The sequence below is a fragment of the Aythya ferina genome (genome assembly GCF_964211825.1).
Source record: "Aythya ferina genome assembly, chromosome: 14".
Taxonomy (NCBI): domain Eukaryota; kingdom Metazoa; phylum Chordata; class Aves; order Anseriformes; family Anatidae; genus Aythya; species Aythya ferina.
In genome coordinates this window covers 10,889,165-10,908,530 of record NC_140312.1, presented here as the reverse complement: position 1 = coordinate 10,908,530, position 19,366 = coordinate 10,889,165, and the positions used below count along the sequence as shown (strand labels likewise).

The 19,366-nt window shown below is 39.7% G+C and overlaps 1 protein-coding gene across 18 annotated transcripts in view; it reads left to right on the top strand.

Moving 5' to 3' along the window:
* Window positions 1-19,366, top strand: part of LOC311444767 (ankyrin repeat and KH domain-containing protein 1-like) — a gene marked incomplete at its 3' end in the record, with an annotated part of 113,908 nt that overhangs the window by 54,550 nt on the left and 39,992 nt on the right. For 14 of the 18 annotated variants that reach the window (XM_084536156.1, XM_084536143.1, XM_084536142.1 and 11 more), the window contains exons 11-15: window positions 2,729-2,788; window positions 9,019-9,106; window positions 10,391-10,518; window positions 10,692-10,835; window positions 11,508-11,610. In XM_084536156.1, the coding sequence (XP_084392282.1) occupies window positions 2,729-2,788; window positions 9,019-9,106; window positions 10,391-10,518; window positions 10,692-10,835; window positions 11,508-11,610 (523 nt within the window). Of the gene's footprint in view, window positions 1-2,728; window positions 2,806-9,018; window positions 9,107-10,390; window positions 10,519-10,691; window positions 10,836-11,507; window positions 11,611-19,366 lie in introns of those variants that run through there. The other 4 variants (XM_084536154.1, XM_084536155.1, XM_084536147.1 and 1 more) reach the window with 2 other exon arrangements.

Genomic DNA, 19,366 nt, shown 5'->3' with positions numbered 1-19,366 from the left:
GGAAACTACAGGCCAGTCAGTCTCACCTCTGTCCCTGGAAAGGTGTTGGAACAGCTTGTTCTAGATACATCTCCAAGCACTTGGAAGAGAAGAAGGTTATAAGGAGTAGTCAGCATGGATTCATCACAGGAAGTCATGCTTGACCAACCTCGTTGCCTTCTATGGCGGCATCACCAGCTGGGTAGATGAGGGGAGGGCAGTGGATGTCATCTATCTTGACTTGAGCAAGGCTTTTGGTACTGTTTCCCATGACATCCTACTAGCAAAGCTGAGAAAGTGTGGGATAGAGGAGTAGACAGTAAGGTGGGTTGAGAACTGGCTGACGGGCCGAGCTCAGAGGGTGGTGATCGGCAGCACAGAGTCTGGCTGGAGGCCTGTGACTATTGTGGCCAGCAGGTCAAAGGAGGTGATCCTCCCCCTCTACTCTGCCCTGGTCAGGACTCACCTGGAATACTGTGTCCAGTTCTGGGCTCCCCGGTACAAAAAAGACAGGGAGCTCCTGGAAAGAGGAGGCCTGGAGGCCTACCTGGGCAACCTGCTCTAGGGAACCTGCTTTGACAGGGGGGTTGGACCCGATGATCTCTTGAGGTCCCTTCCAACCCCTTCAATTCTGTGATTCACAGTAGAGGTGTGGTCAACGCTGAGTTTTATTGTTGCTTTGTTTTGTGAGCTGTCTGCATACTGTTTACTTTCAGACCACGAAGACAGGGAGCACGGTTTTTTGAGAATTTTTCTCTCTGATGATAAATTGAGGAAAGTTGCTCATATTTCTTCCCCAAATGTGCTTGAAGTAAAGGAACTATAAATACTGGCTGTATTTATCTGTATTAAGTCTTTTCTCATTTGCTAGGTGGTCAGGTCTGAGCAGAATTTAAGTGGAGACTTCAAGGCTGCAGCTCTGAGGAGGAACCTCTTTTGGGCTGCATTAGTCACATCAGCAGAGGGCAGAAGATGTTTCTGTCAGGCAACTCATTGAGAACTGAATTCCTTGAACTTTGCTAAAGTTATGCAGCTCATGTCCTGAACTGATTTGTTTGTTGTTTGTGTCCTGTTGAGGCTTTATCAATCTCCAAATAGAATCATGAGCTGAAGTTCAAGCAAGTTATTCTAGTTCCCACTGAAGTCTTGTTTGAACTGAGCAATTATTACAACTATATCTCAGCACAAAAATGATAGTGTTCCTGCAAGCAGAAAAAGAGAGGTCTTGCTTTCCAGGGGCTGATTCTCTGACATAGGTATTAAACATGTAATTTATTTGAGGAACCAAGCACCAGGTGATGAAGGGAAATAGCCTCAAGTTGCACCGGGGAGGTTTAGGTTGGATATTAAGAGAAATTCCTTTACTGAAAGGGTTGTGCAGCATTGGAAGAGGCTGCTCAAGGAAATGGTTGAGTCGCCATCCCTGGAGGTCTTCAGGAAACTTGTAGTTGTAGAACTCAGTAGCATGGTTTAGTGGTGGGCTTGCCAGTATTAGGTTAAAGGTAGGACTAGATGGTCTTAGGGGTCTTTTTCAACCTGAATGATTCTATGAGTCTGAAGGCTTTGCTGAATTCATTAAGCCTAGTGGCTTTATAAGAACCAGGAGAACAATGATGCTTACGATTGATGTTCTTGGATGTGTTTGGTTTTCCCTTTAAAACTCTGTAGTGGGATGTTATACGAGAAGTGACAAATACCAGAGCATATCTTTGTCTTCTGCAGAGCTGTTTGCTCATGTATGGTATTTTTGATGAAGTCATATCTTCTTGTGACTAATTCTTTATGTCCTGACTTGTTAGCAATTATTTTGATTGTTTTCTAATGGAGTTCCTTAAGGTATATGTGTTTTATGTCTTGAAAGAAACAAAGTTGGCCTGTGCAAATCTGTAGTAAAATAGGTTTCACAGGTCTACAATTTTTCTTGTTAATGTATGTATTTGAAATTTGCTTGCTTTTGTGAAGTATATGAATGACTTAATGAGGCACATCTGAAGACTTCAGACTGTGATTCCACCTGATTAAGATTCTCACACTAATGTGAATCCTTAATGCAAAACTCACTGTCCTTTATGTACGTGACACACTACATGTTTGCAGCATAGAATAACTTAGATTGGATTTAGGCCTAAGATCATCACGGCATGATGTGTAAGGCAGTTTTCAAACACCTACAAAAGTAGACAATACTTCAAGAATTCGAACGAAATGATAATGGAGATCTGTAATGGAATCTAACAACTAAGCTTTTTTTAGAGTGAGGGTTTTGAGTTGTCATGTTTTCCTATACCGCTTCTTTGAGCATCAGTGGAATATCAGGAATTTTAGGTCTCTTTAGATTTGGCCCTCAATCTTCTACAAATAAAGCAAAAGGCGGTAAGGACATGGGAAGCTAATTTTTGTAGTTAACGCCTTTTTGATGCTGTGTTTTTGCAATCTCTGGATGGTGTAAAGTACAATGAAATCCTTTGTTTTGCCAATAGGGAATAAAAGGTCATCTTGTATTTAATCAGATGCTGTGTATAACCTTTATGCTATCTTTGTGAACCTGAACGGATTGTAGTAGGAATCTTAACTGGTGAGAGCTGCGTTGCTTGGTTTTACCATTGTGTTTTGTTGGTGAAATTGCAGTAAAGCAGAACGTTCAGTTGGTGGATCTGATCCATTTAAATTCACTTTCCAGGTCTTCATGACCAAGGATGACATTTATGTGTAGAACAAGAGACGTGAGTTCTTCTTTTTCCTTCCGCAGGACAAGCAGGAGGACTTAAAGAAGACTATTTTGGAGGGCATAGAGACGGGCAAGCATCAGGTGAGGTTGGCCTTTGATGCTTGTAAGCTGCAGCCTCAGGATACGCAGCCTCAGGATACATGCTGAAGATGAGCATGGCTTTAAAGCACTTATGTTTCTTCAAAAAATCTTCAAAAGAGACTTGTGTAGACTAGAAATGCCTTCTTTGTCCTGCATTTTTCCTTCTTTTGGGTTTTCTGAAACCCTATTTTTATAGAAGAAAAAAGTACCTCAACCTGCAGCATGTATGAAGGTTATCTCATTGAGCCTATAAACACTAATAGTTCTGTTAAACTTCTTAGTGTATTTATGGTTTCCTGTAAGGTGTTCCCTTTTCAGATACTTACTCTAAACTAGAGGCCTAGTTGTGTTCTTAGGTGCCTCTGAAATTGTTTGCCCATGTATCTTGGGAAAGTTGTCTGGGACAATTAGGTTGGTGACTGCTAGCATCTTTTGATAGGAGTTCAATCTTGAAAACAAGCAAGTGGTATAGCATGAAGAACAGTATTACTTGTTGGCTGTCATAAGAAATCTTGTGTAAATCATTTTGCTGAGAGTAACAAATTTAGACTTGAGTTGTTAAATATCAACTTCAGAGTTGACAGTATTCACTGAGGAACTGAACATTGTTGTGGACTGGAGAGGCTTGCTAAAGAGTTGAGGAGAGAAGTTGGACCTTTTGTAGTGGGATTATGTGGCAAGGTTTTGGTAATGGGGGGCTGCAGGAGGGGCCTCTTTGAGAGGAATCCAGAAGCTGCCCCATGTTAGATAAGGGCCAGCTTTAGTTGGCTCCAAAGGGGCCTGCTGCTGCTCGGAGCCAAGCCAATAAGCAACATTAGTGATAGTCATAGAATGGCTTGGGTTGGAAGGGACCTTAAAGATCATCCAACTCCAACCCCTGCCGTAGGCGGGGTGCTCCAGGTGCCAGAGCTGAAGTTCCCCTGCGGCCTGTGGAGAGGCCCCTGGTGGAGCAGGCTGTCCCCCTGCAGCCCATGGGTCCCACATGGAGCAGATCTCCACGCTGCAGCCCCCCCATGGGTGGAGGAGCCCCCGGTGGAGCAGGTGGATGTGGCCTGGAGGAGGCTGCGGCCTGTGGAGAATCCCCGCCAGAGCTGCAGTTTGAGGAGAGGAGTCCACACAGGAGCAGGGGGTCTGGTGGGAGCTGCCGCCCATGGGGGACCCATGTTGGAGCAGTTTGCTTCTGACAGATGGACCCTGTAATAGGGACCCATATGTGGAGCAGTTCTTGAAGAGCTGCTGCCTCTGGAAAGCCCATGCAGGAGGGGGAGTGAGTTGTGGTGGAGCTCAGCTGTCCGGCAGGGTAAAACCACCACATCTTCACTTGAAAAATTCAGATTTTGTTCTAGAACTCTTAAATAGCATAGAACATTGGAAACAATCTTGTGAAAAATGTCTCAGTGAATAATACTTGCAAACCAAAGAGAATAGTTAATTAAAAAAAAAGTTTAAGAGTAGTTGAGGCATTACTTATTTTTATTATTGAGCTGATCTTGAAAGTGTCTGAGGACATGAAATCAAGCGTAAGAAATATCAGTGATTGTTGTAAAATACTTGTGATGGCATTGCTTTTGCTCTTCTCCTAGACAAATCAATACTCGAGAGAACATGCTTACTATTAACTGGACTCTCATCTTGGTTTTGCACCTTTTTCACTGGGAATTAAATAATGTAGAGTTGTACCTGATTTGGGGAGTTTTCTCATTTTCCCCTCCCTTCCTTACCTGGTACGCAAACCTACAGAAAATTGCACTTGGGCACTATTTCTCTTCAGACAGGAATTAGCAGGAGAGTGCAGAGAATGGCTTTTCTGGTCAGTGTGGCATTAGGTGTCCTTTATACCTCTTTCTAATGTGCTAATTACAGTATTCCTCAGGATTCAGGCAGTGAAGAGGGAAAGAATATTGTGATAATTCCTGCAGTGTGGATAGCAGGGGAAGTTGTCTTCGGAGATGAGTTCTCTTTGCTAATTCTTGTCCTTACAAAATGAGTGCTTACACATCTTCCTTGTATTAGCAAATGCACGTGCATTGTGAAGCAGGTGGGGGTTGCTGTTGGATAACTTCCGTGTTCTTTGTCCCAATATCGATCAAGTATCTACTACAGCTTCAAAGAAATATTTTATATTTATGGTCACTTCAGGTGAAATAAAGGAAGCAAGTAGAGAAGTGTAGTGTGCTGCAGTACTTTGGCTTGTTCTAGATGTTTGTCATTAAAGCTTGAGTTCATACTAATCTGTTAGCCTTTATGAAGGCTAAAGAGAATGCTGAAATCACAGAATTAATTTAATCTTAAAATAAGCATTTCTATATTCTGATAAGAAAAATACTATTAAAATGCTATAATTTTTGAAGCAAATGGTTTAGCTTGGCTGGACTGGTGATGTGAATGATACTGCAAGTACCTGAAGTATATAAATGCTGAGGATTAAGTTCTGCCTACTCAATGAAGTGACACTTGGTCAAAATGGTTAGAATAACTCTATTGCTTTTAAATCATGAAGCCTTCTGACATCTGTGTTTAAGACTTCAGCAGTGAAGTGTCCTAGGAATGGAGAATTTGTTGCAAATAGTGGTACCTAATTGCTAGATATCCGAAATACTACACTTGAATGCAATGAAGAATGGTCTTTCACTATCTTGAATTTAAGATAGTGAAATCTTGAATCAAGATGAGCTAAAATACGTTTTGCTTTTTGCTTTGTTTGCTGTTAAATCAGTGTGGGTTTTGAAATGTCTGTTAAATTGTTTAGGCAGTAATGTTCTGGACCTGTTCAGTCAGTGAAGTGTTATTTAATAGTTCTCTGCATTCATAGCTGTTTTGTGAATGGTTTGCCTGTAGTTCTGGGATTTTATTGTGCTTAAAACAAACGGCAGTATCTGGCTTTTTATAATGTATTGGCAGTAGCTGAGGATTAAAAAGCTATGCCAAATATCAAAGCTCTCGTGAGTATGCTACTAATCCCTGCATGTCATTGGGATACATACTAACAATTACTTTTACATGTCCTGTAAATATTTGACTGCTGAGAATCTAAAAGCATGTATATATTTACTGATATTTAGGCAGTGATTTGCCCTGGTAGTATAATTTAATTATTAAAAAAAAAAAAAGTGATTTAAGTAGTAAGCCTGTAAGGCTTCCTGTCTGCCTGCATGTAGTATGTATATCTGTGTGTGTGTGTGTATGTAATAGCAAGCATTTCTTATGAAGGTGGCAAGAATGAAGTGCGTAGAAGGGGTAGTCTTACCTTCATGATGTCAAAGGATAGGTTTGTACTATTTGTGTGGAATCAGTCTCCAATATCAGATCCAGTCTAAATATTTCTTCCTCAAGTGGAAAAGCAATTCAGCCAAATAGACGTTGATGATTGCAAGAATCTTGGTAGGGTATGCAGAGATGCAGTCAGGAAGGCTAAGGCTCAGCTAGAACTGAAGTTGGCTGAAGATGTCGAGAACAGCACGAAAGAGTTCTTCAGATCTGTAAGAAGCAGCACAGGAAAGACAAAGGTCTGCAAATAGCATTGACAAGGCAGAGGTTCTCAGTAGCTTCTTTGTCTCTGTCTTTAGTAGCAAGATTCCCAGATCACAGGACTGAGAAGCTACAATGCATGTAGAGGAGGAAGGGCTGGTCTGCAGCCTCAGGGGCTCAACCCACTTAAGTTTATGGACCCAGGCAGAATCCACCCCAGGGTGTGGACAGAATTGTCTGATGTTGTTGCAAGGCCACTGTCGATAATATTTGGAAAGTTAGTGAGATCAGGGCATGTCCCTGATGACTGGAGGAGAGCAAACGTTATACCCGTCTACAAGAATGGCCCCAAAGAGAACCAAGGGAACTACAAGCCCATTAATCTTAATTTTAATCTTAATTTAATCCCTGGGAAAGTAATGGAACAAGTCCAACTAGAAACTATTACAAACCAAATGAATCAGGTGGCTGGGAGAAGCTCACATGACTTTGCAAAAGGCAAATCATGCATGACTAACCTGATCTTTCTACAAAAAAAAAAAAAAAAACATCTTCTATAGACATAGACTGCTCTGTGAGGTGGGTAAGAAATTGGCTAACAGGATGGTGCTCAAAGATCCTTACTCAGACTGGCTGCTTGTCATAAGCTGGATCCCTCAGATTAATACTGGGCCCCACGCTGTTTAATATCATCATAAATCTTAACAATGGGATTGAAAACATCCTCACCAACTTTGTGGATGATACTAAACTGTGTGGTGGGGTGGACATGTCAGAAAGGAAACCATTTTAGAGACTTGGACTGGAAGAGTGGGCAAGGAAGAACTGTATGAAGTTTAACACAGTGAGTGCAGGGTCCTTTAACTGTGACAGCATAACCAAAGAGCCCAGTACAGGCTAGGATCTTTGTGGCTGGGATGCAGCCACCCAGAAAGGGACTGGGGGGTTCCTGATGGTCAACAAGTTGGATGTGAGTCAGCAATACAGTGCTGAAGCAAGGAAGGCAAATTGGATCGTGGGCTGCATGTTCAAGGCCATTACTAGCAGCCATAGAGATATGAGTATCTCACTCTACTCAGCATTTGCCAGACTGCACCTGGAGTACTGTGTCCAGTTGAGGTCCCCACAACTCCAAACAAAACATGAACAGACTGGAAAGGGTCCAAAGGAGGGCCACCAAGATGACCAAAGGGCTGGAGAACCTGCAAAATGAAGAAAGACTGGAGTTTTTTCTCCAGGGTGAAGAGAAACTTAGGCTCTGAGGGACCTCATTGCAGGACTCCAGTATTTCAAGGGCAGCTGCAAAGAGAAAGGAGGCCCTGTCTTCACAAGGAGACACATGTAGAAGACCAGGGGCAATGGGTACAAGTTGCACTGGGAGAAGTTTAGTTTTGATGCAAAAGAGATGTTCTATAGTGAGAACAATCAGTCATGGGCACAACCTCCCCAGGGATGTGGCAGAATCCCCATCACTGGGAGTGTTCAAGATGTGGTTGGACAGGCTGCTGGATAATCTCATCCAGGCTTCCTTTTCCCATGGAAGGTTGGATCCGGTGATGAAAAAAGGTCCCTTCCAACTTGGGCTTTTCCTTATGATTCTGTGAAGTGTGTGAACAGAAAGTTAACTTAAGCTGCAGGCTTGCAACCAAAGCAAGCAATGTGTCAAGATACATGCATAGTTTTTAGGAATATTGAAACTAAGGGAAGGAGTCAATTAGTTTGATCAAACGTGTTCTTCTGCTTTTACGTTTGTAAATTGTACCATTCCCCGTTGGTGCTAAATGTTAGCTTTCACAGTCAGATACACTTGCAATTCCAGGATTAAATAGTGTGTTTGGAGCTTGGCCTCCCAGATTCCTAATTTAAAAAATAAAAATACACATTCTCTTGTTCTTGTTGTATTATTGATTAGACTGAATATGAAGAGTGCAAATAAAAACACTCAGGAGGAGGATGTCCTTTCCCCTTGTTGCCGTGGGATAGTTGACGTGTGTCAGTCAGCATTCTTTGTAGCAGTAATCACGTCTACATAACAGGCAGACTTTCTATGTCTAACTTCTCTAATATAATTCTATTCAGCCACGTCTTTCCAGTTGTCAGGAACTTTTTAAATCAGAAAATCATTCTTGTTGTTCCTTCCTCTTTTGTTATTTTGTCATCTGTTCATCTGTGATGATGAAGTCATCCTTTTGTTGTCTTTGTGGTTTATTTTCCAGTACTTTCATTCAGAGGCTTGGGGACCTGCAGTGAAGGATATTTACCCGTCCAAAACAGAGAGGGAAAAAAAAAATAAAAAAGAAAAAGCGGTTGTCGTCTTTATATTGCTAATCCTCTTCAACGTGTCTTAAAAATGTTTTCTGCACTTTTAAAGTTATTTCAATTCTAAGTCTCGTGCAGCATGTGACAGTTCCCAGAACTGCTGCGTATCAGTTCTGTGTATACTTCACAATGTGGGTTGATACGTGTGAAATGTTTATTGGCCCGCAAGGAGGAAATGAGCTGTTACTATTCTCAAGTGTGTTATGCGTTTGAATGCTAAAATAAAAATGGGTATAGAAATTGGGAAGCTTCCTTGTATGACTAACAGTATGGATGTGATCTTGATGACAAAATGATGAAAATTAATTCCAGTCAGTAAAGAAGATGTGGATCTTCTTCAGAGACTGATAATTTCAGTCCCATCACTGGGTGGTTCAAGAGCTGAAAGGATGGTGAAGTTTTTGCCCATTTATGTAACATCTGTTATTTCTCTCTTACAACAGGAGCATGAATCTGAAGGGGGGAGAACTCCGCTAATGAAGGCTGCACGGGCTGGTCATTTATGTACCGTGCAATTCCTTATTAGCAAAGGTAAAATATTAGTTTCAATAATTAGGTTTTAAAACTTATTGTACCAGTTAGATTCTGCATTTGTGATCTGTCTTGTAAAATAATCTTATGTGTACGTGAGTGCTTGTCAAGCTGTTCACGGTTTTTTGAATTTCTTTTGGTTTATGCACTGCGTCCTGCACCTGGGCCAGGGCAACCCTGGCTGTACGTACAGACTGGGTGAGAAGATGCTGGAGAGCAGCCCCACAGAGAGGGATCTGGGGGTTGTGGTTGACAGCAAGTTGAATATGAGCCCTGGCAGCCAGGAGGGTCAATTGTATCCTGGGCTACACCAAGCACAGCATCGCTAGTCGGTCGAGGGAGGTGATTGTCCTGCTCTACTCTGCACTGGTGCGGCCTCACCTCGAGTACTGTGTGCAGTTCTGGGCACCACAGTACAAGAAGGACATTAAACTGTTGGAGAGCCTCCAGAGGAGGGCGATGAAGATGGTGAAGGGGCTAGAGGGGAAGATGTATGAGGACAGGCTGAGGTCACCTGGCCTGTTCAGCCTGGAAAAGAGGAGGCTGAGGGGAGACCTCATTGTGGCCTACAGCTTCCTCATGAGGGAGAGTGAAGGGGCAGGCGCCGATCTATTCTCCTTAATGACCAGTGATAGGACAGAGGGAATGATGTCAAGCTGAGGCAGGGGAGGTTTAGGCTGGACATCAGGAAGAGGCTCTTCACCGAGAGGGTGGTCACACACTGGAACAGGCTCCCCAGGGAGTAGTCACTTCCCCAGTGAAGTAGTCACTGCACTAAGCCTATGCGAGTTTAAGAAGCGTTTGGACTGTGCACTTAAGTCACATGGTCTGAAATTTTGGGTAGACCTGTGTGGGGCCAGGAGTTGGACTCAATGATCCTTATGGGTCCCTTCTGACTTGGGATATTCTATGATTCTATGATTATGATGCAGTGAATCTCAAAATATTTGGTAGCTGTTTTTTCAACTCCATTGTATAGATTAATAAATAGCTTTGAATTATGGCAAAAAAAAAATATTTTCACAAAAGGGAAAGAAAGCGTATCCACACTCCTCTGGGGGGGAGAACAAAAACAAAAAACAAACCTGCATTTCTGCTTTGTGAGATGATGACAATTCTGTATACAAGTCATCAGTTTATCTAAAATCTCTTGCTCTTATCCCTAAAATACGTATGAATTTGGATGATTAAAAGAGCAATCTTCTTATTCCAGAAAACACTTCAGTGTTTTTTTGATACTTTAAGGAAGTCCTTGTGTTTGATTCTGAGACTTTCTCTTTACAGGTGCCAACGTTAATAGGGCTACAGCTAATAATGACCACACAGTGGTGTCTCTGGCATGTGCAGGAGGCCACTTGGCAGTTGTTGAGCTCCTTCTGGCTCATGGTGCAGATCCTACTCATCGACTCAAGGTATTCACTTGAAACTATTTATTTATCACGGTTATTTCATGTATCAAAAGAACCACGTAATTGATTTAATTAAATAGTGAATGTGCAATTTTAAATTAAACATCATATCTGATGTTCTATACCAGGAAACAGAATTCATCTTCTGGCTTTTTATTTCCAAAATCTCAATTCAGGATGGCTCAACAATGCTCATTGAAGCTGCCAAAGGAGGACATACAAATGTTGTTTCTTACTTGCTGGATTACCCAAACAATGTTTTGTCAGTTCCTGCAGCAGACTTGTCTCAGCTCACACCTCCATCTCAGGATCAGTCTCAGGTAATGTATAAGAATTTTTTTTTTAATAACACCATAAATGTTGCAAGGAAACACCTCCTTTGTAACTAACTTCTCAAGCAACTTTAGATGCAAACAGAGTGGAAAGGAGGGGAAAAATAAAGTACACATTTGAAAATAACAGAGTAAGAAAGTTGATTGGTACTGTCTGCAGTACATGAACTTTTTCCGATTTTCTTCTCCCAGGAAATGGGATAGTCCCAGACCTAATGTCTTAAAAGTGTATCATTTTCTTGGTTGCTTAGCATTTTGTTTCTACAGCTCTAAACTGTTAATGACAGTGCCTCTTAAATATTCTGATTTGTTATATAAAAGAAATTATGCTGTATAAATTTATTATTTTTATTTATTATATATTTATTATTGAAGAGGTATCTTTCCAGCACAGTTAGTTCATTGAAAAGCCTAAAGATGTAAATAGCTGTCCAGCTTACACTGTCCAGAATTTTGTAATCACTACTATAGCTAACTGACATAAAATCCACCATAAAATGAGCTATACTGGTCATTCCAGCAGATAGCAGGGCACAGACAGTTTGGAAAGAGTAGAATGGAGGTCTTCTGTAGGAACATACCTTCATGTCAATGCCTCATGACTGGGTCAGTTTGAGAGATTTTTTTTATCTGACTGTGTGTCTGTGACTTTATTTTAAGGTTCCTCGTGTACCAGTGCATACACTTGCTATGGTTGTACCTCCCCAGGAACCTGACAGAACCCCTCAAGAGAACTCGCCACCTCTCGTGGGAGTGGTGAAAGGTTAGTATGTAGCTCTTTGGAGGATACATGCAGTTTGGAAACTGTTAGGCTAGGGAACAGTTTTCTGAGTGCTTATACATAGTATAGTCTGCTCCATCAAGTTCTAAACACCTGTAATGAAGGTAGGACTTAAATATAAAAGTATTTTATGTAGTGTGTAGTTCTTGCTAATTTTCTTATTTACTACGGTATAGTAACAGTGGTTACTGGGCATGCTCATTCTAAGTTTTTGGAAGAAAGTGGTTTCAGTAACTGCCATAGTCCAGACTGATAAAAACATTAATAAACACTGTGTATGGTGTTAACTTTTGAATTTTGTATGTTGGTTGTCTAGAATAGTTGCTGTTTCCACAAATTTGTTAATATCAACTTCTTTTTTTTTTTTTTAAAGTAGCAGTGCAAGCATTTTGGCGTCATAAAATGCCAATGTAGATTTACTTACAGGAGGACAATTTTTCTTCTATTAATAACAGTACCCTTGTAAGTAACTAACATCAGGGTTTTTGCTTTGAATGTGGTTAAGCTGACTGGTTACAATTATTTGCAGTCGTTAAATGGCAAATCCAGCATTTGATTTCCAGCTGTGGATGGAGTTACAAATTCTTCACTTCTGTTAAGGAAGTTCAGGAAGAGAAGCAGATTAAGTGGAAAGTTACAACTTCTGTCAATTTACTTAACAAGTTTTGGTTTGGAGGAGAGAGAGATTAGATATGGTTTACAAACCTCTGTCAGATAGCTTCATTTAATTTGTTTATTCTTGAAGTGTTCAATGCTAAAACAAACTAAAAAAAAAATGCCAGGGGCACAAACGAATTAAGAAAAATATTGTGTACCTAATGGTTTTTAAGTGTGTGAACTTGATTCTCCCTATGTATGCCATGTAACTTCTAAAATACAGTTGCTGTATAATTTCTGTAGGATGTGCAACATCTGCTACTTCATATGACATAAGAATTAGTACCAAAAAAAATGAAAAGAATATGTAACTTCTGGTCTAGATAACGCAGTGAAAATTATCTGCTAGCATAACATGCCTGCCCTTAAATAACTTCTGGTACCGATGAGTAGGCTAGGGTTCTGGAAATGCAGTTTGTGATGCATGGGAATTAATGAGAGCAGTTGATTGTGTATCAAAAGACTAAAGTTACAAGTTTAAAGTCAGATATTTAATCAAATTATGAGATGCAGAAAGTTGTTATAGTTTAAGAAATAGATCCCTTTTAAAAAGAAAACTTACAGGAAATTTCAGCTCATATTTCAGGCATGTTTTTAGCAATACTGCGTTGCTGAAACTGGTACTGAGGGTTCTTGATGTTTCACGATATGCTTCATGTGTGTCAGCAAAACTAATCTGTGATGTGTTACGTCTGAAAAGTAGCCATCTGAAATGTCATTGGGTTAATGAAACATTACTGAAAACTGTGTAAAGTTCTGGTATATCTAAAATGCTTAGGGGAAAAAACATTATTTGTGTCATAAAAACTGTGGTCATTATAAAGATACCACTCTTACTGCAACTGTGATAAGAACCAAAATTCAGCAGAGAACACAGTCTCTAACTTCTGACATGCACGTGGCTTTAATATAGCAGACTTCGTTGTTAGACTTGGGAAGTGAGGAGTGAAAGAGGGTGCAAATGAAGAAAGGCATATGCGGGGTGGGGGGGAGACAGGGTTGGGGATGGGACAGACAGAACAGTCTCAAGTTCTTATGTAATTTTATTTTATTAAGAAATTTCTTACCTGCAGAGTTAGAAATAAGCTCCTAAGTCTTTTTGCATAAATTCTTGACTACTTGGAGGAAGGAGAGGAACACCTAGCCTTTTTTACCTCATCTCAGTCTGTGTTAGGGGTCTGTATTACTTTTGCAACAAATGAGTAACAACTCATTTCCCAAAGAGTTCTTTACAAGTTGAGCGTATAACTAGAATGCGCTTGTGTGTTGTTATAAGCCAAATACGCTGTGAAACTTCTGAGGAATTTATGGTTTGTTTTTGAATGAAATTATTTTTACTGTAGTGAGAAGGCTTATAGGATCATTGCCATGGAATAAATGTTTTGGCAAATTACCTAATTTTGATTTTGGCAACGGAAAAAAAAAATCAGAGCTGACAGTGGATATACAGAGACAGAGGCACTATGCAGAAGTCATAACCTCATAAAGAGATGAAGAAAAAACAAATGAAAGAAGTAGCAGAATTAGTTCATGGGAGTGGAAAGAATTTGACTTGTAATTTAACTCATGTTTGCTTTTAGTATACTTCTAACCTGTGTCTAGCTTGTCCATGTAAAAGTGAAATCAGTGTAGTTCTGTGCTTTTGTGTGAAAAGGCAGAAGATTGCATCCTTGTTGTTCTGTATTTGTTGCTTCCCTCACTTGGATGCAGTCGGAATTGCTCAGCAGGAATTCTGATGTAGCTGAACAAGGATGGTCTTTCAGCTGGGGAAACGAGTTGCAGTATTTCTGCAGCTGGAGGATGAGCAGGTATCTTCTGCTGCTAGTTGTCCTCAGTGGGTGCTGAAGCACTGTGGCAGATGTGCAACTTCAAGTGTCCCTGCATCTGGCTCCCTGGAGTCTGCTGGGGCAGCTCTGTGCTCTCAGCCCAGCTGGCATGGAAGCTGCTTCTAGCACCAGCCAGCTCTCCAGCCAGGGTGAATAAATCTCTCTCTTGCTGTAAAGCACTGGCACTGGAAGGATAGACTTCTTGCAAGGCACAGTGACTCCAAGTGCAAGACTTAATAAAGAACCCTTTTGTAAAGCATTTCTCCTCACACTGTCTGAACCTAACTGGCTTAATTCTTTGCCAGTTCAGAAAGGTTGCTCTTCAGGCTCACTCCCCTGGAAATAAGCAGTGATGCTAAGAAATGTGATGTTTTGACTTCACATGGGCTATGTGAACTGTCAATTCCACTGAATGTAAGTTGTGAATACCATCAGGCTGCTTTTGTAACTTCAGGTGCACTTTAAAGACAGTTCTCTTTTACACCTCAAACGTGGACCATTTCCAATACGTGAAATGGTTGAAAAGAAAGCTATCACGTTTCTTTAAGAAACTAATCTGTGTAATATTGTATATCTTGTAAACTCAATCTAATGTTTAATAGTGGGATCCAAAGCTCCCAGCATGTGTGTATGATTCTGCACTGGCTTAGTCTTTCACAGCAAGCTTTTAGAACGTTATTGAAAATAATCACACCAGTGAAACAAGGGGACGCTTGGGGAGTTCGTGGGAAGCAGTAGTACTGTTTTCTTAGTCAAAATATTTGAACTGATGTAAGGCTTTTTTAAACATGTAGATTTAAGCCTGTTTTTTCAACATGGAGATATCAGGTACTCTACTTTTTTTTTCAAAATTTATTTTATTTCATAACTAATTTGAAATCTTGGTTACAAATTAATTAATTGGCCTTAATTGAGTGCTTAAAATTTCAACGTTCCACGTCTTCACTATTTTTAAGTTGACAGTAACTTGCAGTGTTTCTTATTTGGAGAGCTTGGTTATGTATTAAGACCTCAACAGAACTTACAGACTTGCTTTTCACAACTGCTGTTCACGTCTGCCTTTAATCCCAGGGGAAGGAAACTACAACTCCCTTAAAGTTAAATGGGTTTGGGGGATTTTTAAGCTTTTTAAGTGAGACCTTTAATAAACTGTTTTATCTGTATCATCATACTAAGTCTTACTAACAGTCTAATAGCTTGGAGAAATTAAAACAAAAGCTTTCACTTCGCTACGAACTAAATATATGGGTTTTAGTCAAATATCTTACTACTTTGCCTAAATACTGAGTTATGTACTGATAAAGGTGAGTTGTGTGACTTAATTGAAAGATCCCAAAGCATAATATGCCTACAAAGGATAATTCTAGACAGTATTTTTTTAATCTCAAGAGAGCAGTCTATGCCTAACTAACTTAACTAATGCTTTCTCAGTAAACTTTACATACTCATTCTTCTATGTGACTCTTTAGTTGCAGGCAGATGATTTAAATGAGACAGGCGTAGATCCACATGATCACGTGTATATTGAAATTATTTTCACGATGTTTTGTGAAATTCCAATCTTTGAAAGCTTCTGTTGCCTGCCTGCCACCTACTAATTTAGTCACATCTTAGCAATTTTCCAGTTAGATTCCATCAAGCCCCTGGATAAAAAAAACCCTTGGGAAGATGACTATAGCTGGAAAGCAACCAAAACTTCTGAATGTCAGAAATTGAGTTAAGGTTGAGTAGAATGTCAGTTTGGTTTCAGCCATGTAATCATTGCACCAAATTCCTGCAAGTTTTCTGTAGAAACAGTTGCAGGAGTGCTAAAGATTGACAGAAATACTACCTGGCTTGCAAGAGGAATGTAGTGGAATACAAATTCATCTGAACATTCAGTCCTCCATGAACTGTTCTTAAAGAAGAGTTAAGTATGCAGTAAAACAGTGTAGCAGATGAATTTTTTGGGGAAAAGTAGATTATTTTTTCATCGTCCAGTTAGCCCAATTAATATTTTGTGTATGTGGATTGACTGTTTCCCTGTGTTATTAGAGCTGAATTTCTTACTGATATTAATTATAGTTAAATACGTAATATTCTTGAAAATTCAACATTGAGCTCATCCTATTCCTGTTGAAACTGGTAAATTTTAATTGGAGACTGCAAATCTTAACTTTAACCTTCAATTTTTAAAAAAATCACCTGATTTCACTCTGATGTGCAAGAATAACAGTAGATGAAAAAAGCTGTAACAAAGCACTCATCACTGAAATCCTTTTCTATGGATTTATGCTTCCAAGCGCCTGCCTTTTGTGAAGGGAGGAACAAACTAAGTCTGGCTGTGTGGTTGGTTGGTTGGTTTTGTTTTTGTGAAGCCTAGGCAATATTAGCCATCAGGATGATGTGCTGATTAATACAGGTGTATATACTGGGTATTGATTCCAGTGGAGAGGATATCTTTAAATGTACAAATGTGTTTCACAGTTGTGTTTTTTTTTTTTTCATGCAATCATTTCTGTATGCCAGAAAAATCTTTTGGAATGTAACTGTTTGGATTTGGATCCACTCATTTTCTTTTAACAGCTCTCGAAATTAAGGAGCTGTCAACAAGTCCCAGAATTTAATCTAGTAAAAAGTAAATTAAAGCAAAGTGAGACTTACAGAACTGAAGTCCCTGTCTGTACTACTACTGGATGTTAGCAAATCTACACGGTACATCCAGTAACAAAGTCATTAGAGGTCAATAAGGTAGCTTGTCTGAGGTAGGTTCATCTGGGATAGGTAGCACTTCACCTGTGCTACTCTGTTAGTTGTGAAAGGACATAAAATCTACTACTTTATTGGGAAAACAAGATACCCCATAGATTAGATGACAGGACTAGAAGAGCAGTTTCCTAGAGAATCGTAAACACTAGGGATGAAATATGGTATCATATTTGTTCACAGGCAGCAACCCTGTAGAGAGTAAATGTGTGAAAGCAAATTTAAATTAGAAGATTTTAATTGCTTAGGAGAGCTGAGAGCTATAAATACTGAAGTTTCTTCAGTCTTGCTCAGAGCATCTAGGACCTTTAAATGTTACTTTATGCCAGAAGTTTTAAAAAAGAACTGGTATTGGTGTTCTCCATATTATTGGATGCTGAAGAGTTCGGGTATGGTATTTGGGGCGTGCTGATCTGGATGGATGGATTATTGCAAATCAACTTAGGTACTCATGAGATTCTCTACAGGGTACTGGGATAAGTACAGTAGATTGAAGTAGAGAACTTATACTTCATATTTCCTGTAAGTGTAAGTGGATAAGAATTCAGAGAAAATGATGGGAAACTGAATTTGTATTCAGTTTGTACTTGAGTAGTGTATGTTTGGTGAAAAATGGCTGAAAATGTTCATGAGAGAAGTGTGGGAGGCAAAAAGTAAAATGGTGACTGCAGGTGTGATGGTAGAGGCTGTATTGATGAAGTTAGGATGCAGAACCTGTGGAAGTATGGGAAGAAAAATAGGTTCCGCAAACAAATGCGTGCTGTAAATATCTTGGTACTGCTATTGACAGAATAAATTAGGAAAGGATCGTTTCCTTCCTCCACTGCTTTCCTGGCATGCCCATAACCACCCTGGATTTTCTGTCAACTGAACAATTCCCTTTCCTGTAACCCTGATTACCTGCTAGCTTGATGTTGGTCTAGCTACGTCTGGGCTTTCACTGGACCTCAGTCTTTAGTCTTCTTGGTACAAAATAAATGGCCAAAACAGCTGCTTTAGAGACTGGATGGATTGCTTGGTATTGCTAGGTTTAATTTCATAGTAGGTTGGTTGTCTAGATTTACAACCCACTGAAAAGGTAAATTAAAATACAAGTTGAAGTAATTATGGTCTGGCCTATACCTGAAATTCTAAGTCCTACCTTCAAAAGTGAAATTATAAAATAGTGTCTTGTTCTCAATTATTTACTAAAATGGGCACTTTTTTTTCAGGATACTGTAATATGGAAGAGATCTGAATAAAGGCAGGAAATACCTACTTCCAACTTCTAATATACTATATAATATACCATAGCACTTGCAATTTTTAAGCTACCAGTAGTGTCTTTTCCAGCTCTGTTTTGAACTGGTTGTTAGGATGTGAAAGTTTAGCAAAACTTTCTTCCTATTCCTCATCCTCTTCCATTATCCCCAAGATTATAGCTGGCAGGTAATTTCTGGCGTAGAAAGAGTGATTTAGTGCCTATAAAGCATCTGTTCTAATCAATTAGAAGGTGATTGAAGTACATCTCTGCATCTTTTTTGGAATTTCAGAGCCTAGCTCTTCATTTGTAGCATGTCCATATTTGCATGCACTTCGTGCTGTAGCATGCTCTGGGCTGTACTGATTTTTCTACATTTTGTTTTAAAAAAAAATTCTGAATTTTCAGTGCTAACTCCAAATCTGAGGCACTGTTTGGACAATCTGATTCCCATTGTGAGACCAGCCTTGTCCTCCTTAATCAGTACAGACCAGAAACACCAGATCTTTGTACAAGCCTACTTGGTCTCTGTAGTTGTTTCTCCTGTGCTCTTAGAGAACTTTTCTGATGACAACCAGGCTTGTTTTTTCCCCAGGTGGTAATTAGTTGAGGGGGGACATTGATAATTTATTATTTGGGGACTTCTTGAACTGCAATTTTTCTTTCCTATGGAGTGATGGAGGCTGTCCAAAACTGTCAAAAGTCATGAGAACACTTTGTGATACGATGAAGATGGTATAGTACTCTTAGGAACAAAAATAAACAGAGCAGCATGAAGTGTTACTGTTTTAACTACATCTTAAATTATGTTTACTAAAACATAAAAAGAGCAGCCTAGTTTCAAAGCACCAACTGACTTTTTTTTTTTTACTGATTTCTAACAAAGATGTAGAAAAACATTTTTCAGATTTTTGGTGAATAAATACATTTTCAATCGTGGTCTCCAAAACTTAAATTATATTTTAACTGTATGAATTAATTCACAGTTTTTAAAATGAAAGGGTAACTGTAGACTTTAGATATGCTACGAAGTCAATTAGCCAACAGCTTATAACAGCCTTGAGCTAAGCATCCAGTAGTATACCAGCCAGTACAAAGGAAGTCATTACTAAACTTTAATCAAGTTCCCTATTCTTTTCACAGAAATCATCTTGGTAATTAGGGACAGAACAGCAGAAATGTTTTGAGTAGGAGTTCAGCTGGAAGTACTGATCTTTCAGTGTATGGCAGGGATATAAAGTAGCTAAGCTAGAGAAGAAGCTTGGTTAAG